This window comes from Drosophila grimshawi, unplaced genomic scaffold (genome assembly GCF_018153295.1).
Source record: "Drosophila grimshawi isolate 15287-2541.00 unplaced genomic scaffold, ASM1815329v1 contig_1367, whole genome shotgun sequence".
Classification (NCBI taxonomy): domain Eukaryota; kingdom Metazoa; phylum Arthropoda; class Insecta; order Diptera; family Drosophilidae; genus Drosophila; species Drosophila grimshawi.
The window spans coordinates 8,108,605-8,135,072 of NW_025062889.1; the positions used below are offsets into that span (position 1 = coordinate 8,108,605).

The following is a 26,468-nucleotide window of genomic DNA, read 5'->3' on the forward strand; positions in this document are numbered from 1 at the left end:
GGGGACGAGGTAGAAGAAGAAGAAGGAACAGAGGCAGTAGAAGAAGCCACACATTGCCACGCGCCATGCTGCAAATGCAACTTGTTTTGGGGGAGCAAGCTCCAGTCCAAAACACTATTAGACTGTTGCAACAACAGGCTTCGGGCTTGGGGCTTTGCAACTTGCAGTTACAGTTGCACGGAGACGCGTGCGGTGGCGGCCTCTGCTTCTTACTTATTTCCTCTTCTTCTTTCACACTCAACTTTACCGATTATGCAGTCAAAACTGGCGCGGACGTCGACACCACAGTTGCTTCTGCTTCTGCTGCTGCCGTTGATCAAGTTAGGTAATAATTATACACTCAAAAAAAAAAAGAAAAGAAAAAAGGAAAATACATTTGACTGCAGAAAATGTACATATGAAAATGGGAATGTAATTGAAAAGTATCGAAAGAAAATTGTGTTCATTTGTCATAGAAAACTGATAGAAAACTTACACTTTTATGGAATTATTCTTTACTGATATTGAACAAAAAACTATATAAACACAAAATTCAATTTCTTACCTCACCCGATATGCTATTAAAATCTTAACAAATTACTTGAGCAACAAATACTAATGTCATTGGCTTAAGCGATTGCGAAATTGGCTCAATTGACTGGCGTATCTGAACAAAGGCAATCAATGCAGCCCCAGAACATAAACGGACCCAAGTCACAGATTTGGGAAATGGCCACAAGAGGCAGCAATTAATGGAAGCTGAGTCAATGACCACTTTCCCCAAAGGCAACGCATACAAAAATGCGAGTAAATTGAATTTGATTAAAATCAATTTAAGCAGTGACTCAACAGTACAACAATACATGTGGGGCACAAACATATATATGAATGGGTATTTGTTGCTGTGGCTGTTGCTGTGGCTGTTGCTGTTGTTGTTGCTGTTGTTGTTGCACAATAACAACCCTATCGAGGCTGTTAACTGTTATTTAAGACCGCTTCAATTACAAACATGCATTTTGGGGTTGCTTTGTGTGAGTCATGGCTAATTGTGAGCTTGGATTCGGCCATTTCGGATCGATAAAAGTCAACCAAAAATAGCATGGAGTGTTAATCTATCCGTTAAGAGTCCCTGTTAGTCCAAGAGTTTAATACAAGCATGTACTAAAATGGGTTGACATGAAAGGAAAGCTATTTTGGGGGAACAGCATTGGGATTGAATACCCCTACTTGTATTCTGAGAGAGCGAACACATCTGAGAGTATTTCCAACCAGTTTTTTGTTTGCTAAGACTAAATGACTCACCTTGAGTACGATTGAAAGGCTGCTGGCAGTTGCGGATTCGGAGAAGACACTGTCATGTGACTGGGAGAGAGTTTCACGTGTGTAACCGCTGCTAGAAAGGAAGATGATTAGCATTGGGCCGGCAGCTCGAAGGGATCGATGCTTACCCATCCGCATCAGCGTCCAGCAGGCGTGCCTCACTCAGACTGCGCTGGCTGTCGGACATGTCCGTGGCGCCAACGGCAACGCTGTCCTCGGCATCCAGCTCCTGCGAGGAGTCGCCGACGCTGCGCATCTGGCGCTGGTGATGTCGCTTCTCGACAAAATATGAGTTCCGGCTCATGCCAATGGTGTCCGGGAAGACGGCCACGCCCACATGCTGTCGCTGCGTTTGATACATGGCTTCAGTTTGGGATTGTGGCTGGGCGTGGAGTAGAGTGACCGGTTGCTCCAAGCAATGCGTCTGCTTGCTAGCTCTCTTCTTGCCAAGCAGCACACTCAGCAGCTCATCGCGATGGGTGCCGTAGGATTTGGATTTTGGTAGCGATTGCGTCTGGTAGCTCTCATGCAGCTGCTGATGGGTGAGCGGCGATGCTGGCGAGGATGCTGAGACTGCCTCGGCGGCTGCAGAGGATGTGCCTCCAGCAATGGCAACACTGCGCAGATTCTTCTCACTGGCACTGCTCGTCGGTGGTGGCAATGTATTGCACGAGCCCACACCTTGCACCTCGCCACCAGTGGCAGCAGCAGCGCTATCTGCACTATTGATTGTGCGACGGCGAAAGATACGCCGGAGATTTCGCAGTGGATGGAAGCGACGTCGCTTCTGCTGCTGTTGCTCTACAAGAGAAATCGTTACGAACAATTGGGTAAGTAATTACTTTAATTTAGTTCAAAATTGAAACTGAATGGAAAAATTTCAGCTGCCGAAAAATTAGATACAAATAAATAAACACTAAATGTATAGCTTGCTTTTTGTCTTGCCAGTGTTCCTCCTCAAGCAAGTTGTATCCTAATCTGTTCATAACTTTATATGCACGTTTCTAGTCATTTTCACAAATGATCGTAGCTGATAACACGAAATTAAGTCTTCAAGTGCATATTTAAAAAGTCTTTTTGCAGGTTATTTATTTATTTTTATTATTATCACAAGAATACGCACACATTGTGAACCAAATTGGTATCATTAATTGTTCTGAATATCTTTCACAATTTATTGAGAGTTGAGCAATGAAATTGCTCACACAATTCATCGTCACAACCGACTGATAAGCAACGAAACCAAAAGCAAAAAAAAATTGGCCAACGATCGACAAAAAACATGCCCATAAATAGGCAAAAGCAAAGCCAAGCCAATGCGCTGCTGCTCTTTGGGAATACCCAAATGCTAAATGAAAGTGCGACAAGCCCAGAGAATGTGTGTGAGAGAGTGAGAGATAGAGAGTTGGGGCTGTTTGGCAAGGTCGCAATTAATCTATGAATATATGAGTACGAATATATTGGTATACGTTTTTGATAGTGCGATATATACAATCCCAATTTCCAATTCACTTTGAAGCTTTGTCAAAACTTGAACTTTTCAAAATGATTTCCACAATTGTAGCCCCTTTTAAAGACTCTACTAAATATCAGAAATGTGTCTGCCGTTTTGTGTTTTTATTTTTTGCGCATCAGTTTACTTGTATTGTAAATTATAATCAATTTAATGGCTGTTGTTGATATTGACATTCGTGTTGCCCCGCTTATTGTGCCATTATAGAATTTTAGGGTTCTCCTCATAACGTACATATATGTTCTATGGCTGATAAGGCTTTTACGCCTTTCGTGCTGTTTACACAGCTCAATTAGCGGATCGACATGTCATAAAAAATACGAAAACCACGATACAATTTATTAAATCCGCTAATGCATTAAGTATGCGATATTTAGCAAGTGTTTATAAGATATATGTATATATTAGAATACTAGCTAGTTGCTTGTTTGTCTCCCCTCAAAAACAGTAAAGGGTTAAAACAAATATGATATGATGTCATTGCCTCCAAAAACGTGACTCAATTCAAAAATAGCATGTGTCATTTGTACCAAATGATTATTGCTTGGCACAGGCAGCCACTAGATGATAAATCAATACACACTATATCAGTTCTTGTTTTCCAAATATTCAAACTTGTAAACATTTAATTTTTGACATAACACATAAAAAGTAGATTTCCCAAAACACAAAAAATATCTATTTAGAATTGAAGGCAATTGTTGAGAGACTTCAGCACTTTCTTTTTATTCAATTTTAGCGGAAGTGCAAGAATTGCCAATTGCAAAAACCAAAGAAATGCGACTTTGCTCCCTTAATGGACGTCACAGCGGCTACCGATACCGCTACCGCTGGCTGGCAAGCTGGCTGGCTGCCGTGCATATCAAATATCGACGAAATATTCCAGTCACGTTTTGGGGCCAATCCATATCTTTTATGCATGCATATATACATATATATGTATGTATATTTGCTGTCACGCGATTAAAGGCATTGGGTTTTCTTTGTCAAAGTTCATAGATTCATAATTGCTTATTGATCTTATTGTTTGTAAATTCAATTGTGGACTAATTTTAGTTTGGCTCAAGGCTAAACAGGGCTTTGTCTGCTTACATTACTGACTTTGGCATACGTTTACGTAATTTTTATTATAGCTATCGTCGTATTTATAAGTTTGAGCATAGACTGTTGCCGAAATGGTTAGGCAGGTTTGTTGAAAACCCTTAAATGATCGTAAACTGTCCATACTTATGCTTATCCTACGTTAGACCCTATCTAGGTACAAATCTAGGTGCTGCAAATGCGTCTCGACTCATTATCCTATCAATATATATTTGATTCGAAGAACTCTTATCATTTAGAGTTTTATTACGGTCACGAAGGGTGCCGCCTACGTGTCTCTATCACGTTACTAAATCTCTTCTCGATAAGAGTCCACTTCCACTATCTCATCATTGTGAGATTAACCATTATAATCTTTTTACCCACTTTTTACCCATTTGCTTATAAATGCCGTGAGTCACGTTGAGTTCATATTAACAATACTGCTTACAATAGGCTTGTAAGTTTTACACTGATTTCTTTGTATTATATTTGCCAAAAATAATATTAATTCTGTTTTGCTTTTGGCGTCGTCATCATTTCACATGTGTTTTTATGTATCATTGTTTGTCTCTTGCCGGGACTTAAGTAATTTATCAAAACATTGTGAGTTAAATAGCATGAGGCAATTGTTGATGCAAAAGTTTAAGTGCTGTGTATTTCCAGTTATATATTTATATTTATGTATATATCTGGCTGATTTATATGATGCATGTGGGTTGTTGTTGTTTTTCTTTATTATTATTGTTATTGTTATTATAATTGTTGTGGCGATGACACGAATTCTAGCTAAAGCAAATAGGCGTTGAGACGTTGAAATGGTTGAGCTGTCTGGGTAACGATTTTGGCCGTCTTTTGCGCAAGTAGGCGCATTTTATTAATTAATCATTTTGCAAACTGTTGGCGCGCACAGAAATGCAAATTGGCAAGCTTTCAAACTGGCAAACTGGCAAAATGACTAAAAGACTGAGATATGACAAAACCAAATTGATTGCCACTATTTTAGCCAGCAGCATGTTGCAGTAATTGGAGACTCTTGTTGTTGTTTCAGTGGTTTCAGTTGTTGTGTGAGCGGATAACTGACACATGTGTGTGTGTGTGTGTTGTATGAATGTTTTACTCTTTTTTTTTGTCCATGCTTTGGGCTTTGGCTCAGCTCTTGTTTGGCCGTCGTAAGGTCAAGTGAGCCTAGCCCCCCAGCTAGGCGTTAGGTGCTGGCCACGCCTCCAAATTATTGGCGTCATCACCTTGTTGCTCCCAGCTGGCATTGGCGTGTGGGCAGCTTATCCGCTTTGCAAGTGCTTAATTCACTTACGCTGACACACTAAATATAGCAAAACAGTGAATAGAGAATAGAGACCAAGAGCGAGGCAAGAGAACAACACAGAAAACAACTTAAAGTTGCGCAATGCGAGCTGCGTTGGCTGCCACAAAAACTCATTCAACATTCAACAACATATTCTAGACAGCTTTCAAAATGCAAATGGCGAAGATTGTGTACAATTTGTAGCCTTGGTTTTGGCCGATTTGCAGTCCAAATGGTTGCATTTTCTATAGCTCGATTGCAAATCGACTTGAAGAGCAGAAATTTGTGTTTTGATTTTTGATTTTTTATATTGCATATGAATATCAAAAGTCTAAAGTCAGCAGTTAAATTTACCTCTGGTGTTTCTTATTCTATCTTAATGACATTTGTGCAGCTGATAAAGAATATCTGAATGTATATGATATATATATTTTTATACTTTATGTGGTCAGAGCTACTTCCAAAGACAATTATACCTATTTTTAAAGGATTAAGTAACTAAAAGTATGGCTCGTTTAATTCAATTTAATTTAATTGTCACTCAACTGCGTGTTGTTTAACATTTGGCAATATATTATTGCTTAAATACACCCAAATCGTTAAATATTTAGAAATACGCGAGACAGCTAGACTTGATAAGAGTCCAAACTGGGTGGCGTTGACAATCTCTATTGACGAAAAGTCTATAATCTCGGGGAAATTGGCTTCAATCAACTGGCAAACGTGGCGTCGATGACATCGTCAGCTTATCAGCACTAACAAGAAACAAAAAGAGAGCAAGTCGTAGTTGTTTCACACTCAAACTGATTACACAATGCCCCTGCTACTTCAATTAGCGGCATCCAGCCAAGTCTGACCACCACCCGTCTCCCAACGCCTCGACAAGTGTACTGAAAATAAAGTTCTGATTATGGGAATTGTGCGCATTTTCGATCGATGGATCGATGGATAAACCTTTAACATGCCTTATACAATTCGTTGTTTGTTTTTCTTTTGTCGTCTCACACATATTATGTAAGTAGTATTTTTCATTGAACCACTAAATGCAATGCTGCTCATTGAGCGGTTTAATTGTTGGATAATATCTGACCCAAATAATTTACAGTCGATTGTTATTGGTCGCTCAGCTGGCACAGCAAAGGGTCACAAGTCGTGACTGTCATAAACTGTGATTAGGCCTCAAATAGAATTCTACAAGCATGTCTATCTATATAAAAAATGTGTATATGTAGTTAGACAAGTACAATTTGATATGTGTTTAATCGGTCTACCCGCAATTATTATTTATGGCTTTCCATCACTGTTTTCACGGCGAAACATTTCGTGCTTGAATAAATAGAAAAAAGTGATGAAAAATAAAAATTAAAAGCTATTACCTGTTCAAATAAAAATTCGGCGGAAAAAAGATACAGCTGTTTTATATTGTTTATCGGTTAAGGAGGAATGCACGAATGTTTACTGTATGTTGTAAACAATCAAATTCAGCTAGTCAAAGTCAGAAGTTGTACATATGTATTTGTTGAAGTATATGTCGGTTTCGTTTCACTTGATATGCACAAATCGATAAAAAACACACTTATGCACTTAAGTTAGCCTTTTCGATAGGCTTTGCTGTAGCTTTAATTAAAGGCACAATATTATTTAATAATTAAATTATGCACTTGGCTTAACTTTTAAGTACTTTTAGAAATATTGATTCGGTAATAAGACGATTGACCGTCGATGTTTCACTTCGAATTTAGTCACTTATGAGCAAAAGGCAATTAGTGCGACACGCGTCAGGTACAACAGCGCAATGGATGCCACCTGCACAGGTGAAGCGAAGAGCAGCGAATGATTAAATGTATAGGTGGAAAAAACAAGAGAGTACGAATTCGAACAACGCAGTCGAAATAGCAGACACCAAACTACAAATTGAAATCGAAACGAAACGAAGCGAAAAATAAATAACCCGAGCACATAAACTCGGCTACGAAATCGACATCGACAACGGATCGGCAAATGTTTTGCCTTATGGCTTATATTATTGACGGCTAACTGATTAGCTCTTACACATTGTACATGCGTTAACATCACACTGTTAATGGTTAACAGCACACTGTTATCGTGCACACGTACATAAATTTAATATATATGTAAGTAGTTACTTATTCGTCGTTGGCTTTGTGGAGTTTCGCTTGCTTGACTATTATTGTTATAGTTAGCTTAGTTAGCGTAGGTTACCAACAACAAAAGCCAACAGTTTCACATATGCCTCAATGCCTAGAACAAGTTATAGAAAGTTGTTGTGTTTACCATCCGCAATTACATAAACATTATTCGTTGTCAGAGTGACGATGTGCGACTACTAAATTCAAAATATCCATTGTTTCGATGCCATGGAATAAGAGCTAATACGTACATATATATTTTACGGCTATCCAATTTGGGTTAACATAACAACGCATCTGTTTAGCTTGTGCTACTGCAATTGGTAATAAATTGTTAAGGTTGGAAGTATATAATAAGCTTAATAAAAGCCAAGGAGATTAGTATTACTTTTATTACACAATCATATTTAGAAGTTCTCTGGTCTACAAATAACTGTTTAAGTGAGAGATTCCCAGCAGGAAGGACCATAAAGATATTGTATTCTTGATTTATTTTAAGCATCTCAATTTCAACATTCAAATGAAAACTTCTTTCGTTAAAGCAACCCAATTCGTAACACTAAAGGTCACTCATATTGTATGTATGTATAATTAAATACGTCCCTACATAAATACGTACTACAAACTGTTGTACGATGTACACCAATGAATACTTTGAATACTATTCGTATGACAAACTGACTAACTATTGCGGTTGCAAAATTCACAGCTCCAGCTAATTATGCACATACATAAACAGATACACACACACACATGTTGTTAATATGTGACTAAGTGCAGCTCTCTCACGCTTAAGGCATACTTTTGGCTATAAGCAGCAGCACAAGTCACCTCAATTTGCAGCTACCCTTTTTTGGTGTAGGGCATAAACAATTGCTGCGCATTGTTGCAATTGTTCGGCTGTCAGTGCGGGAAAGTCGCGGACTGTTTTTGCAAAGCATGTACAAATGTATTTACGTATGTGTGTGAGTGTGTGTAGTTGTCTGTGCAAACATAATCTTACATAATTACATTTGTGCTTGAAAATATACTCTAATCATTGTGACTTACCCACAATTGCTGAGCTGCTGTTGCCATCAGTTGTGGCTCCCTGCTCCGGACTAGCAATGGGTGTGGATGTTGCGCCTGCTCCCTGATAGCCATGTGATCTGCTTTTGCCCTCGGGCAATGATAATGGACCCGCACCCGCACTTAACTCCAATTCCAGCGGTGGCGAGTTTTCTCGCACACACGACATCAGGCCGGAAGACATGCTGCAAAAGAGAAAACAATGTTGTTAAGCCAGTGAAAATATATTTTAAAAAAGTGTGTAGCCTAAGTACGATATGCAAAGCACAAGAATAGCAATTAAGATCTATGGGATTATATTGAATAAATCAATTGAAAGCTACAGACTTGAAACACACGATAAGATCCTGCTGCTTGTACAACGATTTTAATTGCTTAAATTTAGCAGTGACGAAGATACTTTCTATCGACTTTAACAATTTTAATTGCTTAAATTTAGCAGTGGAGAAGACACTTTCTATCTATGTATGCCGTACATGCATAATTGACTATAATTAACACTTTTAGGTGAATGCAGGCTTTCCCGATTATTTAGAAGAACGTTGAAGTTGTGAACAGTCGCTAGGATACAGATACATATGTGAAGAGTCTTATTAGAATACCTTATTTGTAAGGGTGATTTCTCCTGCTAACTATTAGAACATAAAAAAAATATTATAATATTTCAAACTCAAATTGATGTCAATAGATGAAGAAGAGTATGCAATCTATACGATCCACAAATGATTTTCAGCACCAGCCTCAAAGTATGCAGCATATTTGTAGAAACTAATTTAGACGTGGGAGGTTGATAAGCTTCTATTGGTATATGGACAATATACTATAATTAAATTAGTTGAAACTGGATAGGAAATCTTCTAAGAATTGAATACTGCATACTTTCATGAGCTGCTTCCGATTAAGTTAGACAAAGCTCGAACTAAATTTATAATTTGCTAACTGCGTATGGTAAATTAACACCTGAATCTTAGTCATCGTTGTAGACTTGAGTGAGGCGATAACTGACCGCAACAGTAGCCCCCTTTTGTGTTGTTGCCACCGTGTGTTGCACTCTCATAGTCGCAATCTGTAATTCGTGTGTGCAGCGCATATCGCAACGTGAAAATCTAACAAATTAACTTTGGCTTTCATTTGCATACATTTTACAGATGCGCACAAGCAAACATATTTACATATCTATATATACACATGTATAAATATATATGTATATATAGACAGACAAGTTAAGACTCCGTGAAACGCAACGCAAACTTTAATAATTATACTACTTACAAATATGTACGTAAGTATATTTGCATACTGAATACTATGTTTTGGCTGTGAGCACAGATACTTAGCAGTATCTGTAGCTGTTGTTGTTTTTGTTGTTGCTGTTGTTGTTGCTTACACGCGGGTAATTGCACTTGCTCATTACTCAAATTTGCCAACATAATTATGATGTGCCGGGCCAGACAATGGGGCAAACAAAAAACAAACAAAACACACAACCACAGACTGAAAACAGACTGGCAACAAAACTAAAAGTACACACAATGCGCTGCTGCCAGGAAGTTTTTGGCTAAGAGTTTTAGCCGCCAGCCTTACACAATGTCGCCTTGAATGAAAATGCAGTAAAACAAGTGGCAACAAAGAAAACTAAAATGAAAAAACCAAAACAAAAAAGTTCTCAAGGCAGTAAAGCACACTTGTTGCCAACACTTTTGACTTTGGCTGCAAACTCAATGACAAAGAGCAGCAGTAGCAGCAGCTAACGTCATTGCAAAAAAAAAAAAAAAAAAAATGGCATAATGCGCAGAAAACGCCGCTCAAAAATTGAAAAGGAAAGTGCCCCTGACCGGAAAAGATGCAAAAGATAGTTAAGCGAAACTGACAAACCGAGAGACGAGAGACGAAAGACAACACAAACTGCATGCTCATTGCACGTTTACACAATCATTCAGTCAGTCATTCAGTCAAAAAACAGTTTGCAGTGCCCTAGGTTAGGCAGTAAACTGTGTTCAACTTACTTACTTATAATGCGACCATTAATTATAATGACTTCACAGCTTCGTCGCCTTCTTTTTTTTTTATCTACTTCTTCTTCTTCTTCTTCTTTTTATTTGTTCGTCAGTACGAAATATATTTCAAATAATACGACAACAAATTGTGCCAAGGTGTGAATGAATCATAGACGAACTTTAATTTGAATAGAAAATTAGGCACGCACATTAAATTAATGATTAAGCAAATGTATATACATTTTAGATTCTAAATGCTTACCAAATTAAATAAAAGTGTTGGGAGTGTCTTGGATTATTTACATGTTATAATTGTTGCATTGAAATTTGGCAGAAAATCCAAAAATACATTTCATTACATGAATTGTAGCTGGAGAATTGAATCAGAAGCCAAAGCGTGTTTTGAAAATCACTTTTGAAATCAAAAAATCAAAACTCATAATTCTTTTCATCATATGTATAGAAATTAAAAAAAAATCCTTAGCCCTTAATTTTTCTAGTTAAAGTGATTCAAGCACTTTTTTTTCTTATATAAGCGATAAATTTTGGCATCGAAAACGATTTATGTTTGTATATGTACATAAAAATAATCTAGATCGCATTATAATTAAAAATGTTCAAAATCAAAACAATAGACATTCTTTGCAGTACTTGAACTTTGAACAGCTATTATGTAGAGCATATATTTATATACAAACAAACACACACACACACATGTATAATTAAATGTACACACCCTTGAAATACTTGAAAATATTGCTGTGCCGCTTATTATTAATCGCGATTTTCAGCGAGCAACAAACATAATCAATAAACAAACAACAAATTTCCCAAGGGTTAGCGAAAAAAAGGGCAACTTCGGCGCATAAAGCGGCGCCGATGACGCAGTGATGAAGACTCAGGGACCGACAGAGGCTGCTGCTGATTTTGCTGATTCAGAGATTCTGTCGGACGGCCCCTAAAGTGGTGCTGATGCCAATGTTGATGCTGATGATTTGGTTGTTTATTTTCGAATGACTGCGTCACTGTGACCGATGCGATGGGAGCGTGCCATTTGGGCAGTGTATCCCCCCATATGTATCCCATGTATCCCCTGTATCTATATAGAATGCCAACTTTGTGGGGGGGATCGCTGTCGCGTGTGCGTCGTTTCAAGCATATAAACACATATTTATATATATATATATATATGAATTACCATATGCGAGTACATTAAATTCTTATGATTTCATTTGCAACACACTCACTTTTTTTTTAACACAGAGAAAGAGAAACAGAAGAAGAAGAAGTAGAACGCGGCGAGGCTACAACTTGTGGCTGCCAACGAAAAATATGTGACTAAAATGCGTTTTTTTCTCGTCGCTGAGACGGAGTCTGAACGAATTCGCAGCTTCGGCATCGGGGCACACACACACGCACACATCTACAAATGGGATGACACAAGCGAAGCGCAAAGCAAAATGCTGTAGCAACATTTTATGTGTGCGCCAAGGTCAAGGAGCGCAGCCCGAAAGCCGCTCTCGCGTGGGCGTGAGAGCAAAAAACAACTGCAGCATCAGAGCACAATGACTCTTAGCAACATTTTGCCTTAGACACATGTTGCCAAACAAAAGTAACTTAAAAAGTGAAGCAGAACAGAATTTAAATACCGATTTCAGAGCAGAAATTTTGCAACTCTTGAGTTGCATTCTAATAATATGCAGAAATATATTGAATAGTAATAGTTGTTGTAATAGTTCTAGTAACATGTGCCCACAATGTTGATTGCCTGCTGTGTTGCTAAAGGTTTAAAGCTTCCACTCGCTCTCACACTCTCGCTCTCGCTCTATCTCTGTTGCTCAGCAGTGCGCAGTCGTCGTTTCGAGTCCTCGGCTAAAACTAAAAGTTAAGACATACACATACTGACCTAGTCAACGAATAATCTGAAAAAAAAACAACAAATTACTATGCCACTGGTGACCCTACTTTGAAAATAACCATATAAGGCAAAGGAAGAAATTGTTGAAGAATCCAAGTCTGTGTGTGTGTGTATATATGTATATGTGTATGTATGTATGTGTGTGTGTGTGTGTAGTTAACAGTTGACAGGCAAACAGAGTCAACAGCCCCAAGTTAGGCTGTTATTCAATGATAACATTTGCAAAGGAAATTTAATTTCTGCTTGATAATTTTCTTACTTATCAGCATTGAGTTAAATCAACAACAATAAGGCTATTGTTGTGAAGTATATTTTATACATTTACGCATATGCTCACATTACAACAATAACAACAGGCAATCATCTCTTTTCTTTGTGTACTCTTGGCTTGTTTACTTATCTCTTTTAAATGTGTATTACAATGAATCTAATATTTGAAGGCGAAGGCTATTTTTTTGTTTGCGACTTTTGTCGACAGTTGCTGATACCAAGAACAAGAAAAAGCCTCTGAAGCGGATTTGTTTTATGTTTGCCTGGCAAAGTAAGCTTATATCTTTCATATAAATATGTGTTATATACATCCGTTATGTTTATCCAAATCAAATTTGTTTACTTCGGGAGAAGAGAACCGTTTTGTGACTAACCTGATTAAAAGTTTTTTTTCGCAGATAGGGCGAATCGAACTAGCCTCAAAGAACTTTCGTTTTATAAGCAGCTCGTCTGTGTTCCAGTTACATTGTTATCATTTGTGTGTGCTAAAAAACAAGAAAGGAATAAAGGTTTTCATATTATACGGAATAAAGACTTATTCATGCAAAGTATGATTAATGTATTAGAGTATTTATAATTTCATACTGATTATCGTTAATAACTTATTTATTATAAGCATTATATATTTCTTGTATTCAGATATTATTATACATTATTATGTGCTTCTATATATACCTCTTTATTTATTTTATAGAGCCTGACTTCATGGATATTCCATTATAATCAAAGTACTGAACATGTCGATTACATTACGTAAGAGAAAGTTCTGTCTGGCTGTCTGTCGCTCTCTCACATTCTCAGTTGCAAAGCGGGCCAAGCCCGCATTCAAATTCTTTTGCCTTGGGTTAGGCGGAATCCGAATACTCGAAAACACACTCAGAAATACCCACACTTAGACATAGAACGCAGTCCTTTCGCATTTCGCATTTGCATATCCATATACATTCATATCGCATATAATGAGCTCTATTGAAAGCCTGGGCCATTATTTGGCGTGCGTGTTTCTAACTGATTTGCATAGAAATGGCCCGCAAAAAGTGAAAAAAAAATGTCAATAACTGCTCGTGTAAGGTCACCCACTGAGCTAATCCTTTTGGCACTCGACTGTCAGCCGCAGCGGGTGTAGAAAGTGTCACTTTCAAGCCTTAAATGAACACCAAAAAAATTAAGTACATATTTTTTCTAAAAAAAAAAGTAATTTAATTTGAATATTTTACTGCATATATATGAAAGCTGATATATATTGCTTTGCCCTTTACAGATTTCTAATGCGGCAACAGATACATCAATTTCAGTAGGTCTGCGAAGATTTATGAACAGTGCCTTTAAAAATGTTAGTTGACCCGATTTCTACACATTTCAAGACCACGCAAGAGTGCAACTGACTGCAGCTGGAAATGTTGATTTTTTTCTTCTAACTTTTTTTTAGATATGCAAATTGTGATCATCAGCTGGGTTGACCCAATGGAATAGAACGAGCCGACAAACCGACAAACCGACAAACTTTCACTGCCCACACACACAATCGACAATGTGTTGAGAGTTGGGGGAGATAGATCTTTAGGGGGATTTAGTATATATATGGTTACTTAATTGGTTTGCCAGCTGAAGATTAATTGCAATACGAACGATTTCTTTGAAGCAGACTTACAGACATAAGCAGATACAAATAAAAAGTGGCAGCAGCAGCAGCAACAATGCCGCACAACAAATGATGAAAAGTAAAAGTTTGTTTTAGCCAAAAAAAAAAAACCCAACAATGCGTCTAAATAAATTCATGAATAAATTGTCGAGAGTGGCGGTCGAAGCTCAAAGCTTGATTTTGAGTTCTAAACAAGTTTGGCTTTAAAATTGTGTGTGTTTTTGTACCATTTTTTGTTGGTGCTTTTATCTGTTTTTGTTATTAATTTTGTGGTTGGACAAAAGTATTGTTTTTTGTTATTGTTTGTATTTATGGGCAAACTTGTTTTTATAATTAAAAATAAGTTAAATTTCTCGCTTCTGATACGTTTTCTCTAAAAGTCAATTGTTAATAAGAACTAATATTGTAAGTAATTAAAACGAAATTTGAATAAGCCAACAAGTTGAAAATTTATTTTCTTTCTTAGAAATAAGCTACAATTCTTTAAGTCTGGGTATTTTTTATTAGCAAAGCTGTTGGTTAATTCTATTATTTCGGCCCCGTTTCGTTGGGTCAGCAAACGAAAAGATATATATGTGTGTATATATATATGGAGGGCTCGTAATATGAAACTCCAATGCCATAGCCCGCAGTACAAGGCACCGCTCTAACTATGAGCAGACACATATGTATACAGATGTGGAAAAGTAAAACCGAAAACCACGAGACCACAACGAGCAAACACTCACACACACACACACACATTCAGTGGCAGCAAAATGTGTCACCCCCTTGGGTAAAACTAGACAAGAGACCAACAACAACAACAATAATTACAACAACCACATCTTATTTGAGCATAAACTCTACATTATACTTTAAAACTTGCTGCTTACTCGCACAAAAAGGCATTTCAACTTATTTTACATGTGGTTATTTAATACATGAGTAAACCTCTTGGCACATGCACCCAGCCTCGTCGTCCAAAGAGTTTCTGTAATATGCAAATTATAATTTTATTTGTGCTTATGTGCAGACAAGTGCTTATCCTAATTGAAATTGCAACATTCAAGCAACACATCATCAACATAAGACAGCAAACTCTTGCGGTTGAAGTATTTCTTTGTTTTTTTATGCGTTTCAAAATGTTGTGAAATGCATTTTTAATCACAAAAGTAATTTTTTAAGATTTACCAAAAGCAGAGCTACAATTAGTTAAAAAATATTCAGAATCAGATTGAAAAAGAAAATAGTCTGATTATATATCAGACTGTGTTTATAACTTTAAAATGCATTTTAAATCAAAGAAGTAATTTTAATTTGAAAAACTATTCAAAGTCGATTGAAAAAGAAATGAATGAATAACCAGTTCAAGTCAGGCACAGAGTCTGTCAAGTACTTTAGAAATTAAAAACTCTACACAGTCAGATGGAAAAAGAAAATGTTTTTGAAAAACTAGTTCAAGCCAAGAGACAGAGTCTGTCGAGTACTTCAGAAGTGTGACGCTTTATTTGTGATGCTTGTCGAATTCCAATCCGTTTATGACACCGACTTAAACGTGAGCATTGCCAGAGGCATAAAATTTACATTTTCCTGTATGTGTGTGTGTGTATGTGCGTCTGTGTGCGTGCGTGTGTTTGTGTGTGTCTGTGTGTCTCTGTGTTTCTTTGTCTTTTGATTTTCATAAGTAAAAATAAGTCGAACACAAACCGATTGTTGTCGCTGTTGTTGATGCTGCTTTCCCCCGCTACCAATCAACCAACCACAACCTCAACGGAGCCGATGCTTATTCTTCTTCTTCTTTAACGAACCTCCGCACAGTTGATTCTTCGGCGGGGGTCCCGAGAGTTCGGCATAAATAGAACATGTTCGACTGTTCGATGAAACACAGTGAATCAGTGATTCCAGCAATTCCAATGCCAAAGATCACCCAGTCGCACAGATTCCACAGCATAATATTCTGTCTGACTCTAGAATTGATTCCACTGCTTCCACTTGTGATTCTTGAAACTTGTTTGCTTTAATTGCTATGTTCATTTACATGTCTTTGATCTAAAAAAACTCTTTACTCTTAGATAAAGTGTTCGTTTAAATGTGTGTGTGGAAATATGTGGAATTTTTTATTAGTAGTTATAATATTTAAGCCTATAATTTAAACATAGTCATGCAACTGATGTGACTAACTATGAGAATAATTTTAAATTTCAGTTTTTTTAATGACTCATAGTTTTTCGATATCACAGTTCAGTTGATTAGTGCGTCAGCGTAATTCAAGGCACACCAAGGACGACAATAAGAGCAACAACAAGCAACTAAGAAAAATAATAATAATGTGCGCGGCCCTTAACAAAAGATCACAAATGAATTCGCAGCACTTGCTCAAGCAAATGGAACGCTATAAAAAGCGCTAAAATAAAATAAAATAAAGCAAGCAAAAATTGAAAAGGCGAACACATTGCACAAATAGCTAAACGCTCGACTGACGCTGAATTGAATGCTGATAATCAAATACCGAATGCCCGACATCGTATTCACTTTATGTGCAAATATACATATATTTATTTAATTATACAATTACGTAGCAGTTGCCGGCCAATAATCAATCAACAAACAAAAGGCAGCTTAATCACTGATCGCAATTAATTCTCGAAAGTTACCCAAGCGTTAAAGCCGCCAAATGACTTTTGACATTCGAGCTAAATTCTCCCAGTGGGGTGTGGTCGGATGCTGTCATTGTCTATAACTAGAATGGGTATTACATATTCTTAACTGTACAACTCTTACACTTAATGGGGAACTGTATTAACAACCCATTTTCATATTTCAGACTTTATTTTCTTGCAGAATAATCAAAGTGCTGGCGCAAAAAAATAAAATATAATAAACAAAAAAAAAAAAAACTGCGCATAATTGCAGTGTCCCAAAAAGTAGCGCTAATAAAGCAAAAATATCTAAAAGAAAGTCATAAAGACAGGGCAAAACAGCACGAAAATAAAAACATGGGTAACATTAGCGCTACATCGTTTTAAAATCTTGTACAAACTATAAAAGGTGAAATTATCCGCAATGAAAATGAGTGTTAAGCAGACAAAGAGCCGGACACAAGAGTCCAACACTGATGAGCCCGGGTCTGGCTTTTGGGTCTGAGTTTGGGTCTAAGTTGGGTGTGGGTCTGGGGCTGGGTCTTGGTCTTGGTCTCTAAGGCGGTGAGGCAAAGATTATCGGGCTAATGTTTGGGCATTGGGCAGAGGAACGCCACAAAAGTCTTGACCCAATTATCAGCGTCACTTGGCCAGTGGCCAGCAATTTGGTGTATTAGCTCAAAACGAATTGAATTGAAACCGGGAGGGGGAAGAAACAAAAGCCAAATATTTAAACACAAATGTGGGTCAAATTGAAAACAAAAACAATTGCTGATATTTTGTTTACATTTGTCAGTTGTGGGCCAAACGTTAGTTAAAAATCTCTTAATTATACAGCTAAAAGCAAAACGTACAAAAATAACTGTTACGGGTAGACCTGGAAAGGAAAGCACACGAAATTGAAGGTACAAGTGCATACATTCAAGTACACTCAGCAAAAAAATATATTAGAAAGAAGAAAGTACGCAAAACGTAGGCTACAATCTTAGAAGTCTTACGAAAATCTTTAACGCCTAATTCGACTTGCCAAAAGCAGAAGTACGCTACGCCCTTGTAATATTTGAAATTAAATTCGAATTTTCTTGAAGAAAGTACAATAAACTTGAGCTACAATCTTAGAATTATTATTAAATTTGTCTTAAGTCAACTTGTTTCAAGCACGAAAAGCAGAAAGTAAAATAGGGTACACCCTTGTGATATTAGAAATTGAATGCTTATTTGAATATTTCAAGCTCAATTCGACTGGTTTTGGGCAGAAAAAGCTAAAAAAATAAAGATTTTGTGCTTGGGACTTGATATACACAGTTAAGTTTTATATCACATATTGTTTATTGAGTGAACAATTAACTGAATGTAAGATTTAATCAAGAACTAATGTAATTGGACTTTCGACTTTTTAAGTGTACCTCCGTTAAGGAGGACAGAGAAAGACAGCAAGTACGCTGCTCATTTCGTATGCTAGGCTCGATGGGGTAGGGGATAGGAGGGGAGAGAGTGAATGCCCCACCTGTCAGCTCTTCATTTGCTCGTCTCTAGAGTATGGCTGTCAATTGCAAATTAAATTACAACTTACGTCTTTACCTACATATATTGTAAGCCGACCGTTCTCGTTAATTTTTTTTATTTTGTTTTATTATTTAACATGCACAGCACGACCAATTTACACTCTCCACGCCCTGCCCCCCACCAACAGCACTCTCTAGCTCTTAACTCTGTGCCGACCACGCTTTTATTGCGCTTTTATTGTCGTCTCGTCATCAGCCTCGTCTGACGTTTGTCTTCTGCTAGCTGGCTGACTGAATGGCTTAGTGTTTGTTTTCTACCGTGAAGGTCTTTTATAGCTCTCGTCATCGCTCTATGCACTTGGCTACATACTGACAATTGGTCTACAAGCATGTTTACACACACTCACACACACACACACACTCATACTTACTTTGGGTATAAACAATTTGTATGTATGTCAATGTGGCAATTGATTTGAATTGAATTACTTGCATGCAACTCCATCACATTGTGAGATTGCTATACATATCAATCAATATGCTCTCCTATTTATTTACTACTTCAGTTACTTGTTTAAAGTCAATATGATCATCAGTATCAAAAATATTAATGTCATTTTTAATCATATAATTGTTTCTTATATGTTTATTCAATGAAATACATAAATGTTTAAAATTCCGTCTTAAAAAATCTATATATCTCTCAGAGCTTTGTTAAAACTGACTATATCTACAGTTTCATATTTTTCTGTCATTACTTTATCAAAAATTTATCGATTTTCAAAAGCAATACATTTTTGATGATGGTTTGGTCTCTAGATTAATGCTACATCAAAATTTGGAAAAGCAAACCTTGTTAAAAATTCATGTTTAAATTATATACCTTAGAGAAAACCTAACCGATTTACAAAACAAACCAGCTTTCGATTATGGTTTATTTATTGGTTTAACTTTGGAAGCACGATTTGTGCTAAGTATCTATTATTAACACACGAAGTTATTTCTTCTTTAAATTAAATAGTTAAGAGACAACTAATAAGATGAATATGAATGAGTGTATATCAAAATTATGAAGTATTCGGTGTAGACTTGGAAAAAACATCGTCATACATAAAAAAATTTCATTTATTTGTATGAGTTGTGATTAACGGTTGCGTTACCAATGCGATTTAGTGCGCGACTAAAGTGGGCTTTATGTATATAAGTGGTTCCGATTTGGAGCTTGTGGTTGTACATCAATCGCTCCATTACCACCCTGAGGCTGAGCAAGAGCAACAGCTCTTAAATGAGCACATATATGCATCTCGAATGCCTTTCCAATTATATTCAGTGTTTGAATTTTGCGCCACAAGCACATATATATATATATATATATATATATATATATCTAAATGTGAGTAGAGTATTGGACTGGATGGTTGACTTGTTAGCAACAGCAGCAGCAGCAGCAGTAATTTGGCAGAAAAGCGCAATGAAAAGCAACTGTGTGAAAGAAAAACTGAAATTTGTATCAAATTTGAAAACTCAGTTCAGCATGGCGAATGTCTTAGTCACGCTACCTGCCGCAACATCAGCCAAACATAAACACACACACACACACCCAGACATAGGTATTTATATTTGTATGCAGTCGAAGAATTTTTATAAATATCTACACCAAACTTGGCATATAGCACTTTACACAATGTCTATGGTATTTTTTCTTGCCACAAGCCTGAGTATATATGTTTGTATATATTGTACATCAGCAACGTGTTAGGAAATTGCAAAACTATCTAGTTGATACACTTAATCATAAGTATCTATCTATATATATATATATAGTGTATGTATCGGCATGTGCACTGCTTATATGCATATATTTATATGTATATGGGTGTGACTGGTCCATATGGAAATGCGCTTGATGCGGACACGAAACGCTGTCAAACAAGAATTACAACCCTAACGCATGGTGTAATACACACAGAAAAGTATTTTGTACTCAAAACATCACTGGATAGATTTAAAAAGCACAAAATGACTAAAGTCGAGCAATTTAAACTTCTTGTTTACTCGCACATAATTCTGATAGGCCAAATTTTCTCTAAGTGTATCGACATTTAATACGAGGAGGCATAGAACAAAGCAAATTCTCCGACGGAACTGGCCATGCTCGAGGACATATTGTGATCAAGTGTTTTATTTTTTGTATTATTATTTTTTTTTTGCATTCGAGCAGGATGTCCTTATGTAAACAACACTGTGGCACATCGGACCCTCTTTAGTGCCATTCAATTATATCTCATGGATAACAGCTGGAATCTGTTCGGTTTTGCTCAGAATGCGGGTCATCTGTGCAAACATACCAGACAACAGACAACAACCGGCAACAGAGAAAACTTGCTGGGCAAAACTGTCAGTGTTCTGGAATATAAATATACATAAGCAACAGCAGAAACAATAAAACATACGCTTTTTTCCTGAACACGGTGTGGTTACGTAAGTATATGTGTAGTAGTGCCCATGTTGCCAATTCTGCTTCCTATATTAAGCGATAAAGATTTAAATTTTGGGCCAAAAGTTCAGGCAGAGAGTGCGTCAAGACAATAACAATCTAAAAATTTTGCTGATAATTCAAAATGCATTAAGTCTATGAGTCATAGGCACTTTAAGTACTGAGCAATATTATACCAAAGCTTTTTCTGCTTTATTAGAAAAGATGGCAACCCTTATAAGTATGCATATATAGATTAATACATACATATATACGTCCGACTATTAGACTTAAATCAGATTAAAAAAATAAATATAGGCAGCTAACACAATTGTAAACAATCAGTTTTATTAATTTATAAAACAAAGCTAATATTGTGGTAACAAATATAAATAATATCACAAAAGTAGACCTTAAACTCAAAGAGAAATATATATGATAAATAAAAATAAAGATTACAATCTTTGCTACTATGATATCCATATGCATTGGAATATAAATTGCACTACTGAGCAGAAAAAGATGCATTTCCCCTCTGCAGTGATTGTCCCAAAGCCAAATACACTTGGGAGGGTTAGAGTATAAAAAGCCCATATAGAAATAATGACAAAAAGTACGCGGCCGTTGCATTGACCAAGGCGAACGAAAGGTACTTAAAAACTTGACTCGTATGGGGTCTCATTTCCTGTTTCTGTGTCTGCCTTCTGCTTGTGTTACTGTTTCTGTTTCTGTTCGACTGGCTGGCTTCCAGTCTATGCCAGCTTGGAATTTGACTTTTTACTCGCTTCTCTCTCTTGGTTCGAATTGCTGTCGGCGACGTCTGTAAAGTTTTTCATCTTCTTCTGCTGTCCCTGTGCGAGTGTGTGTAAGATTTTTGCTGTCAATAACAGTCGACTAGTTTCTAATTTACCAGGCAGCCTTTAATGATCGCTCAAGTGAAGCGTAGCCAAAGTCTTCGCTGCTGCCAATAATATTCCCCAATAATGTTCGCATGCAAATTAATGGTCGATGAAATTCCCCAATTTTTAGATATATCTATGTTTATATATATACAGTTAATGTGTCGCGTTGTGTTTTTGTTTTTTAGGCTGCGGGGCAGAAATGTGTTTGGCTTGTCGTTCGATTCGTATCAATCAATTAAACGTATCGAGTGATCGACCGTTAGCACTTTCTGATTGCGTTTATCGTTTTTTTTTTTGCATTTATCACAGATTAACCAAACAAAATTGACCAAAATTTCGTTGATGTTGTAATCGATGGAGTCATTACGTAGCTCTCCGTATAGAAATACGAAAGAAAAACACTCTCTCCTCTTAAATTGGTTTTCAATTAGGGAAATCATTTTCTATTGGCGGCATTATTTTGTTACGAGTTAGTTTTATGCTTCGCAAAGGGCAAACAGCTTAAAAAAATAAAGAAAAAGCAATTAAGTATGCACATATTTTAATGGAGACAAAGAAATCATCGCCAGAGACAACGGTTCTTTTTAAATTTGTTATTTTTCGGTTTAGACACATAAATAAATTACAATCGCTTGCATATTCAAATATGAAAGCAAAAGTTTCTTGAAATTGAATTATTAAAATGGATGTGTAAATTTTGTATGGTAATTTTGATCGTGTTCATTTAAGAAATGCATTTATTTTAATGACAAAATTTCAAGAAGAGCTGAATTTAATTAATTTTTAGTGTTCATTAGTCTTTCTTTTATCGTTTAATGAACATTCTTTGTTATCTTAATGATTAAATCCATATTTAACATTTTTTCAAATCTTTTTCTGTCTCAAAAGATTTGTTAAATATCTATTTGAAATTTTTGAGTTTTTACTCACCTTAAGCGTATTTGTAATTCCCGTTGAAATTGTTGGAAAATAAATCTCAAATTGGTCCAATTGTAATATAACCTGTGTGTATTTTCTTGTTTCTTACTGATCTGGTTAGCAATTGGGCTTGTTTATTATTGTTGGCCTAATGTCTCGCGTTTCGCGTAGGAGGCGATGAAAGACAAAAAGCTGCCAAGCTGCCGAGCTGCGTGCAGTACTTGTTGCCGATTACAAAAACAACAATGGGAGTTACAAAAAAAATCAACACGCGATTAGTTAAAGCCGAGTAAGACAGAGAGAGAGAGAGAGAGAAATACAAGCAAAGGGTATTCGTCTTATGTTTGTACAAATACATAGATACATGCATACATACGTAGATACATATGTATCTACAGCCAAAGTTGCAGAGGCAGCAAAACCGTCCAAACACACAAAACGAAAATAATGCGAAAAGCAACAACAACAACAAACAACAACCACACACACAACAAGAATATGTATCTTAAAACTGGTTTAAGATTTGTTGGGGATTGAAGTTGGTAACTTCGATGCTTCTTCTGCTCAAAGGCAATTCAGACGCACACACATACACACATAGCACACATACGTCCACATGTATCTATGTACAAACAATCGAGTTTACATGGCACAAGCAGTGAAGTTTGTACTTTCCAATAAGTTGCAATTCTATTCTCTCTCCTATTGCATATATCTATATATATCAATATATCTATATATATTATTACATATTTAACGAAGCGCGATTTATATTTGAATTTGCATTCTTTTATCACACTGTTTCCGCAGACAAGAAACAACTGTTGCTTCTGGGTACACTGGAAACACTGGGGAGCAAAAAATCAAACCACAAACATATAAAAACAGATGATCAAATAAACAAATTGATCAGTTTACCCGTGTATAGTGTACGATAAACGTATCGTATATTAATTTCAGCAATTTTTAATTACTTTTTATTACCGGCATGCACAAATGATGACTTGAACAACAACAATAAGCCGAATAGTCGTTAAGCGTTTTGTCAATTTCTCAATTCTCAATTTCTTAACGAACAATACTATTATTGCAATATATACTTTAAACTTTTAAGCTGCAACGTTCTCGGACTTTGAATTTAATTCTTCAAAGACGCGATACACGGACTTGTTCCGACGCAGCACAACCGAACCGACCGCTTCGAAATCAAATTTTACAATAACAACAAACAGAAAATACTGCACCAGTAAGGCAATTAACAGAGCAAAGCGCTGTAGCTTGAGCTGTTGGCTTACAGCAACTGTTAAGGTTGTTGACTATCGATAAGCGATCATTTAACGATTGAAATTTGCGCTTACATTATTTGTTCTGTTAGTTAACATAAGCTTATCAGTTTTTATCTAGAATGCAATATAATATGTAAACAAGACATGATTGTAGTTAAGCTATCTGGTGGGAAGATCATCAGATTATTTTTGATTCGCTGGCCATCGCAATGAGTACACGTAAATTTTCCAGTCATGTGCTAAACACCTCTACGGGAAAAGCAGCAGCCTACATAAAAGTGACCACATCTCGCCTGGATGAACTCCAGGAATGGAAGGCTATTCGACCAACGCAGACGGACTCAGATGGTCGCTGTCAATTACTGGATCCAGCGGAATTTTCCAGCGGAATCTATAAGTTGACATTCCATGTTGGCGCCTATTTTGCAGAGCAAAATATAAAAACTTTTTATCCAGCCGTTGAACTAATTGTCGATTGCAGTGAAAATCAAAATTATCATGTTCCACTTTTACTCAGTCCCTATGGATACACCACTTATCGCGGAACTTAATGTACGTTTATAATCATGAAATGGTAATAAAGTTGCTAACAAAAATATGAAAAAAATGTATATATATATATATATATATACTTTTCCTATCAATTTCTGCACTGCCAAGTTATAATAAAGATAATGAAGTCTATATGATGGCATCTTTATTCTTATTTTGGTGAGCTCAACTGCTATTAGACTTTATTTAGTTTGCTGTAAATGTTAATCATAATTGCGCTTCTCTTTTAAATATTGATAACTAACGAGTTTTTGGTGTTATTTGGCCCCACTCTCTTTGATTTGGTGTGACCAGCTGGGTGACTGTGGTGTCAATTAGTACCATTTGAAGATTCAACAAATCGTGCACGTGTTGACTAACTATTTCAACTGAGCACTCGTTTTAATTTGTAATTTGAATAATAAAACAATGACGGAAGTGGGAGACGGTCCACCAGAGCCAAGCATAGACTTTGTGCCAGCGCTGTGCTTTGTGCCTCGCGGTGTCACAAAGGAGCGACCCGAGAAAATAGTTCTGACACAAGGAGAACTTGCTCGGATTATTGGCGAGACACAAAACGAGTTGAATGCAAATGAAGATGATGACGAGGATGACGATGATGAAGATGAGGACATGGATGTGGATCGTGATGAAGCAATGGCTGCTGCTGCTGGTGGTGCTGCTGTAAATGAGAATGCGAATCTCGACGATGAGTTCAATTTTCAGAATTACGAAAACGAAGCAAATTCGACGGTGACAAATCTGGCAAATGTTGTCGATGCCGACGAACAGGTGCCCGATGAGGATGAGGATTCCGAGGCGGAGGATGAGATTATCAAGCCCACAGATAACCTGGTGTTGGTCGGTCATGTGCAGGACGATGCGGCGAGCATGGAAGTGTGGGTTTTCAATCAGGAGGAGCAGGCACTTTACACACACCACGACTTCTTGTTGCCCAGTTTTCCGCTGTGCATTGAGTGGATGAATCATGATGCGGGCAGCGATAAGGCTGGGAATATGTGTGCCATTGGCTGCATGGATCCGATCATTACCATTTGGGATCTGGACATACAAGACTCCATGGAGCCAACGTTCAAGCTGGGCTCCAAGGGCAATCGCAAGAAGCACAAGGAACAGTATGGCCACAAGGATGCCGTCCTCGACTTGTCATGGAATCCACAATTCGAGCATATTCTAGCGAGTGGTTCGGTGGATCAAACACTCATCCTTTGGGACTTGGACGAGGGACAGCCGCATACGAGTATCACCTCCTTTGAGGAAAAGGTGCAATCCGTCGAATTCCATCCGGAGGAGGCGCAAAGCATCCTCACCGGCTGTGCCGATGGCTATGTGCGTCTCTTCGATTGCCGCGACGCAGACAATGTAAACTCGGGCAACGAACTCAAATGGCAGCTGAGCGGCAACGAGGTGGAGAAGGTTTTGTGGCATCCCACGCAGACGAACTACTTCATCATTGGCACCAACGATGGCAGTCTGCACTATGCGGACAAGCGTCGTTCAAACCAGCTGCTGTGGTCCGTCAAGGCGCACAACGAGGAGATCTCCGGCGTCTGTTTCAATAGTCAAATGCCCAATCTGCTGACATCCACCTCCACCGAGGGCTCCCTCAAGATCTGGAACTTTAACAGCACGGAACCAAAGCATGTCTACGAGCACGACTTCAACATGGGCCGGCTCCAGTGCATGCGACAGTGTCCCGAGGATCCCTACACGCTGGCTTTTGGCGGCGAGAAACCGCCACGCTGCGCCGTCTTCAACATTAAGAATTTTGAGGCAGTGCGTCGCACCTTTGGCATTCCCGATGACGAGTAGGGAGGGGATCCAGGTCTACCTATATCTGTTAGAGAATTTTGTATTTGACTTTGATAAACGATCTAAAATATACACTTGTGTATATACATATTAAATGTATATGCATATATTTAAATTAAGATGTCATAGATTAATCTGTTGTTGAATCGGCTG

At 37.3% G+C, this 26,468-nt stretch overlaps 3 protein-coding genes across 4 annotated transcripts in view; 2 read left to right on the plus strand and 1 right to left on the minus strand.

Moving 5' to 3' along the window:
• Positions 1 to 22,874, minus strand: part of LOC6559172 (serine-rich adhesin for platelets) — a 30,990-nt gene extending 8,116 nt beyond the window's left edge. The window contains exons 1-5 of one of the 2 annotated variants that reach the window (XM_032735349.1): positions 22,678 to 22,874; positions 12,976 to 13,086; positions 8,399 to 8,601; positions 1,428 to 2,100; positions 1,282 to 1,372 (exon numbers count right to left, since the gene is read on the minus strand). In XM_032735349.1, the coding sequence (XP_032591240.1) occupies positions 1,282 to 1,372; positions 1,428 to 2,100; positions 8,399 to 8,600 (966 nt within the window). In that variant the 5' untranslated portion in view covers position 8,601; positions 12,976 to 13,086; positions 22,678 to 22,874. The remainder of the gene's footprint in view (positions 1 to 1,281; positions 1,373 to 1,427; positions 2,101 to 8,398; positions 8,602 to 12,975; positions 13,087 to 22,677) is intronic. The other variant, XM_032735350.2, reaches the window with a different exon arrangement.
• Positions 22,875 to 24,142: 1,268 nt separating this feature from the next.
• Positions 24,143 to 24,551, plus strand: LOC6560163 (5-hydroxyisourate hydrolase). Its single transcript, XM_001986072.2, has one exon. It carries the CDS (start codon positions 24,161 to 24,163, stop codon positions 24,500 to 24,502), a length of 342 nt encoding a protein of 113 aa, XP_001986108.1. The 5' UTR covers positions 24,143 to 24,160; the 3' UTR covers positions 24,503 to 24,551.
• A 273-nt stretch (positions 24,552 to 24,824) lies between these two features.
• LOC6559068 (periodic tryptophan protein 1 homolog) lies at positions 24,825 to 26,434 on the plus strand. Its single transcript, XM_001986073.2, has one exon. The coding sequence runs from the start codon at positions 24,912 to 24,914 to the stop codon at positions 26,313 to 26,315; it is 1,404 nt and encodes a 467-aa protein (XP_001986109.1). The 5' UTR covers positions 24,825 to 24,911; the 3' UTR covers positions 26,316 to 26,434.
• Positions 26,435 to 26,468: the final 34 nt, after the last annotated feature.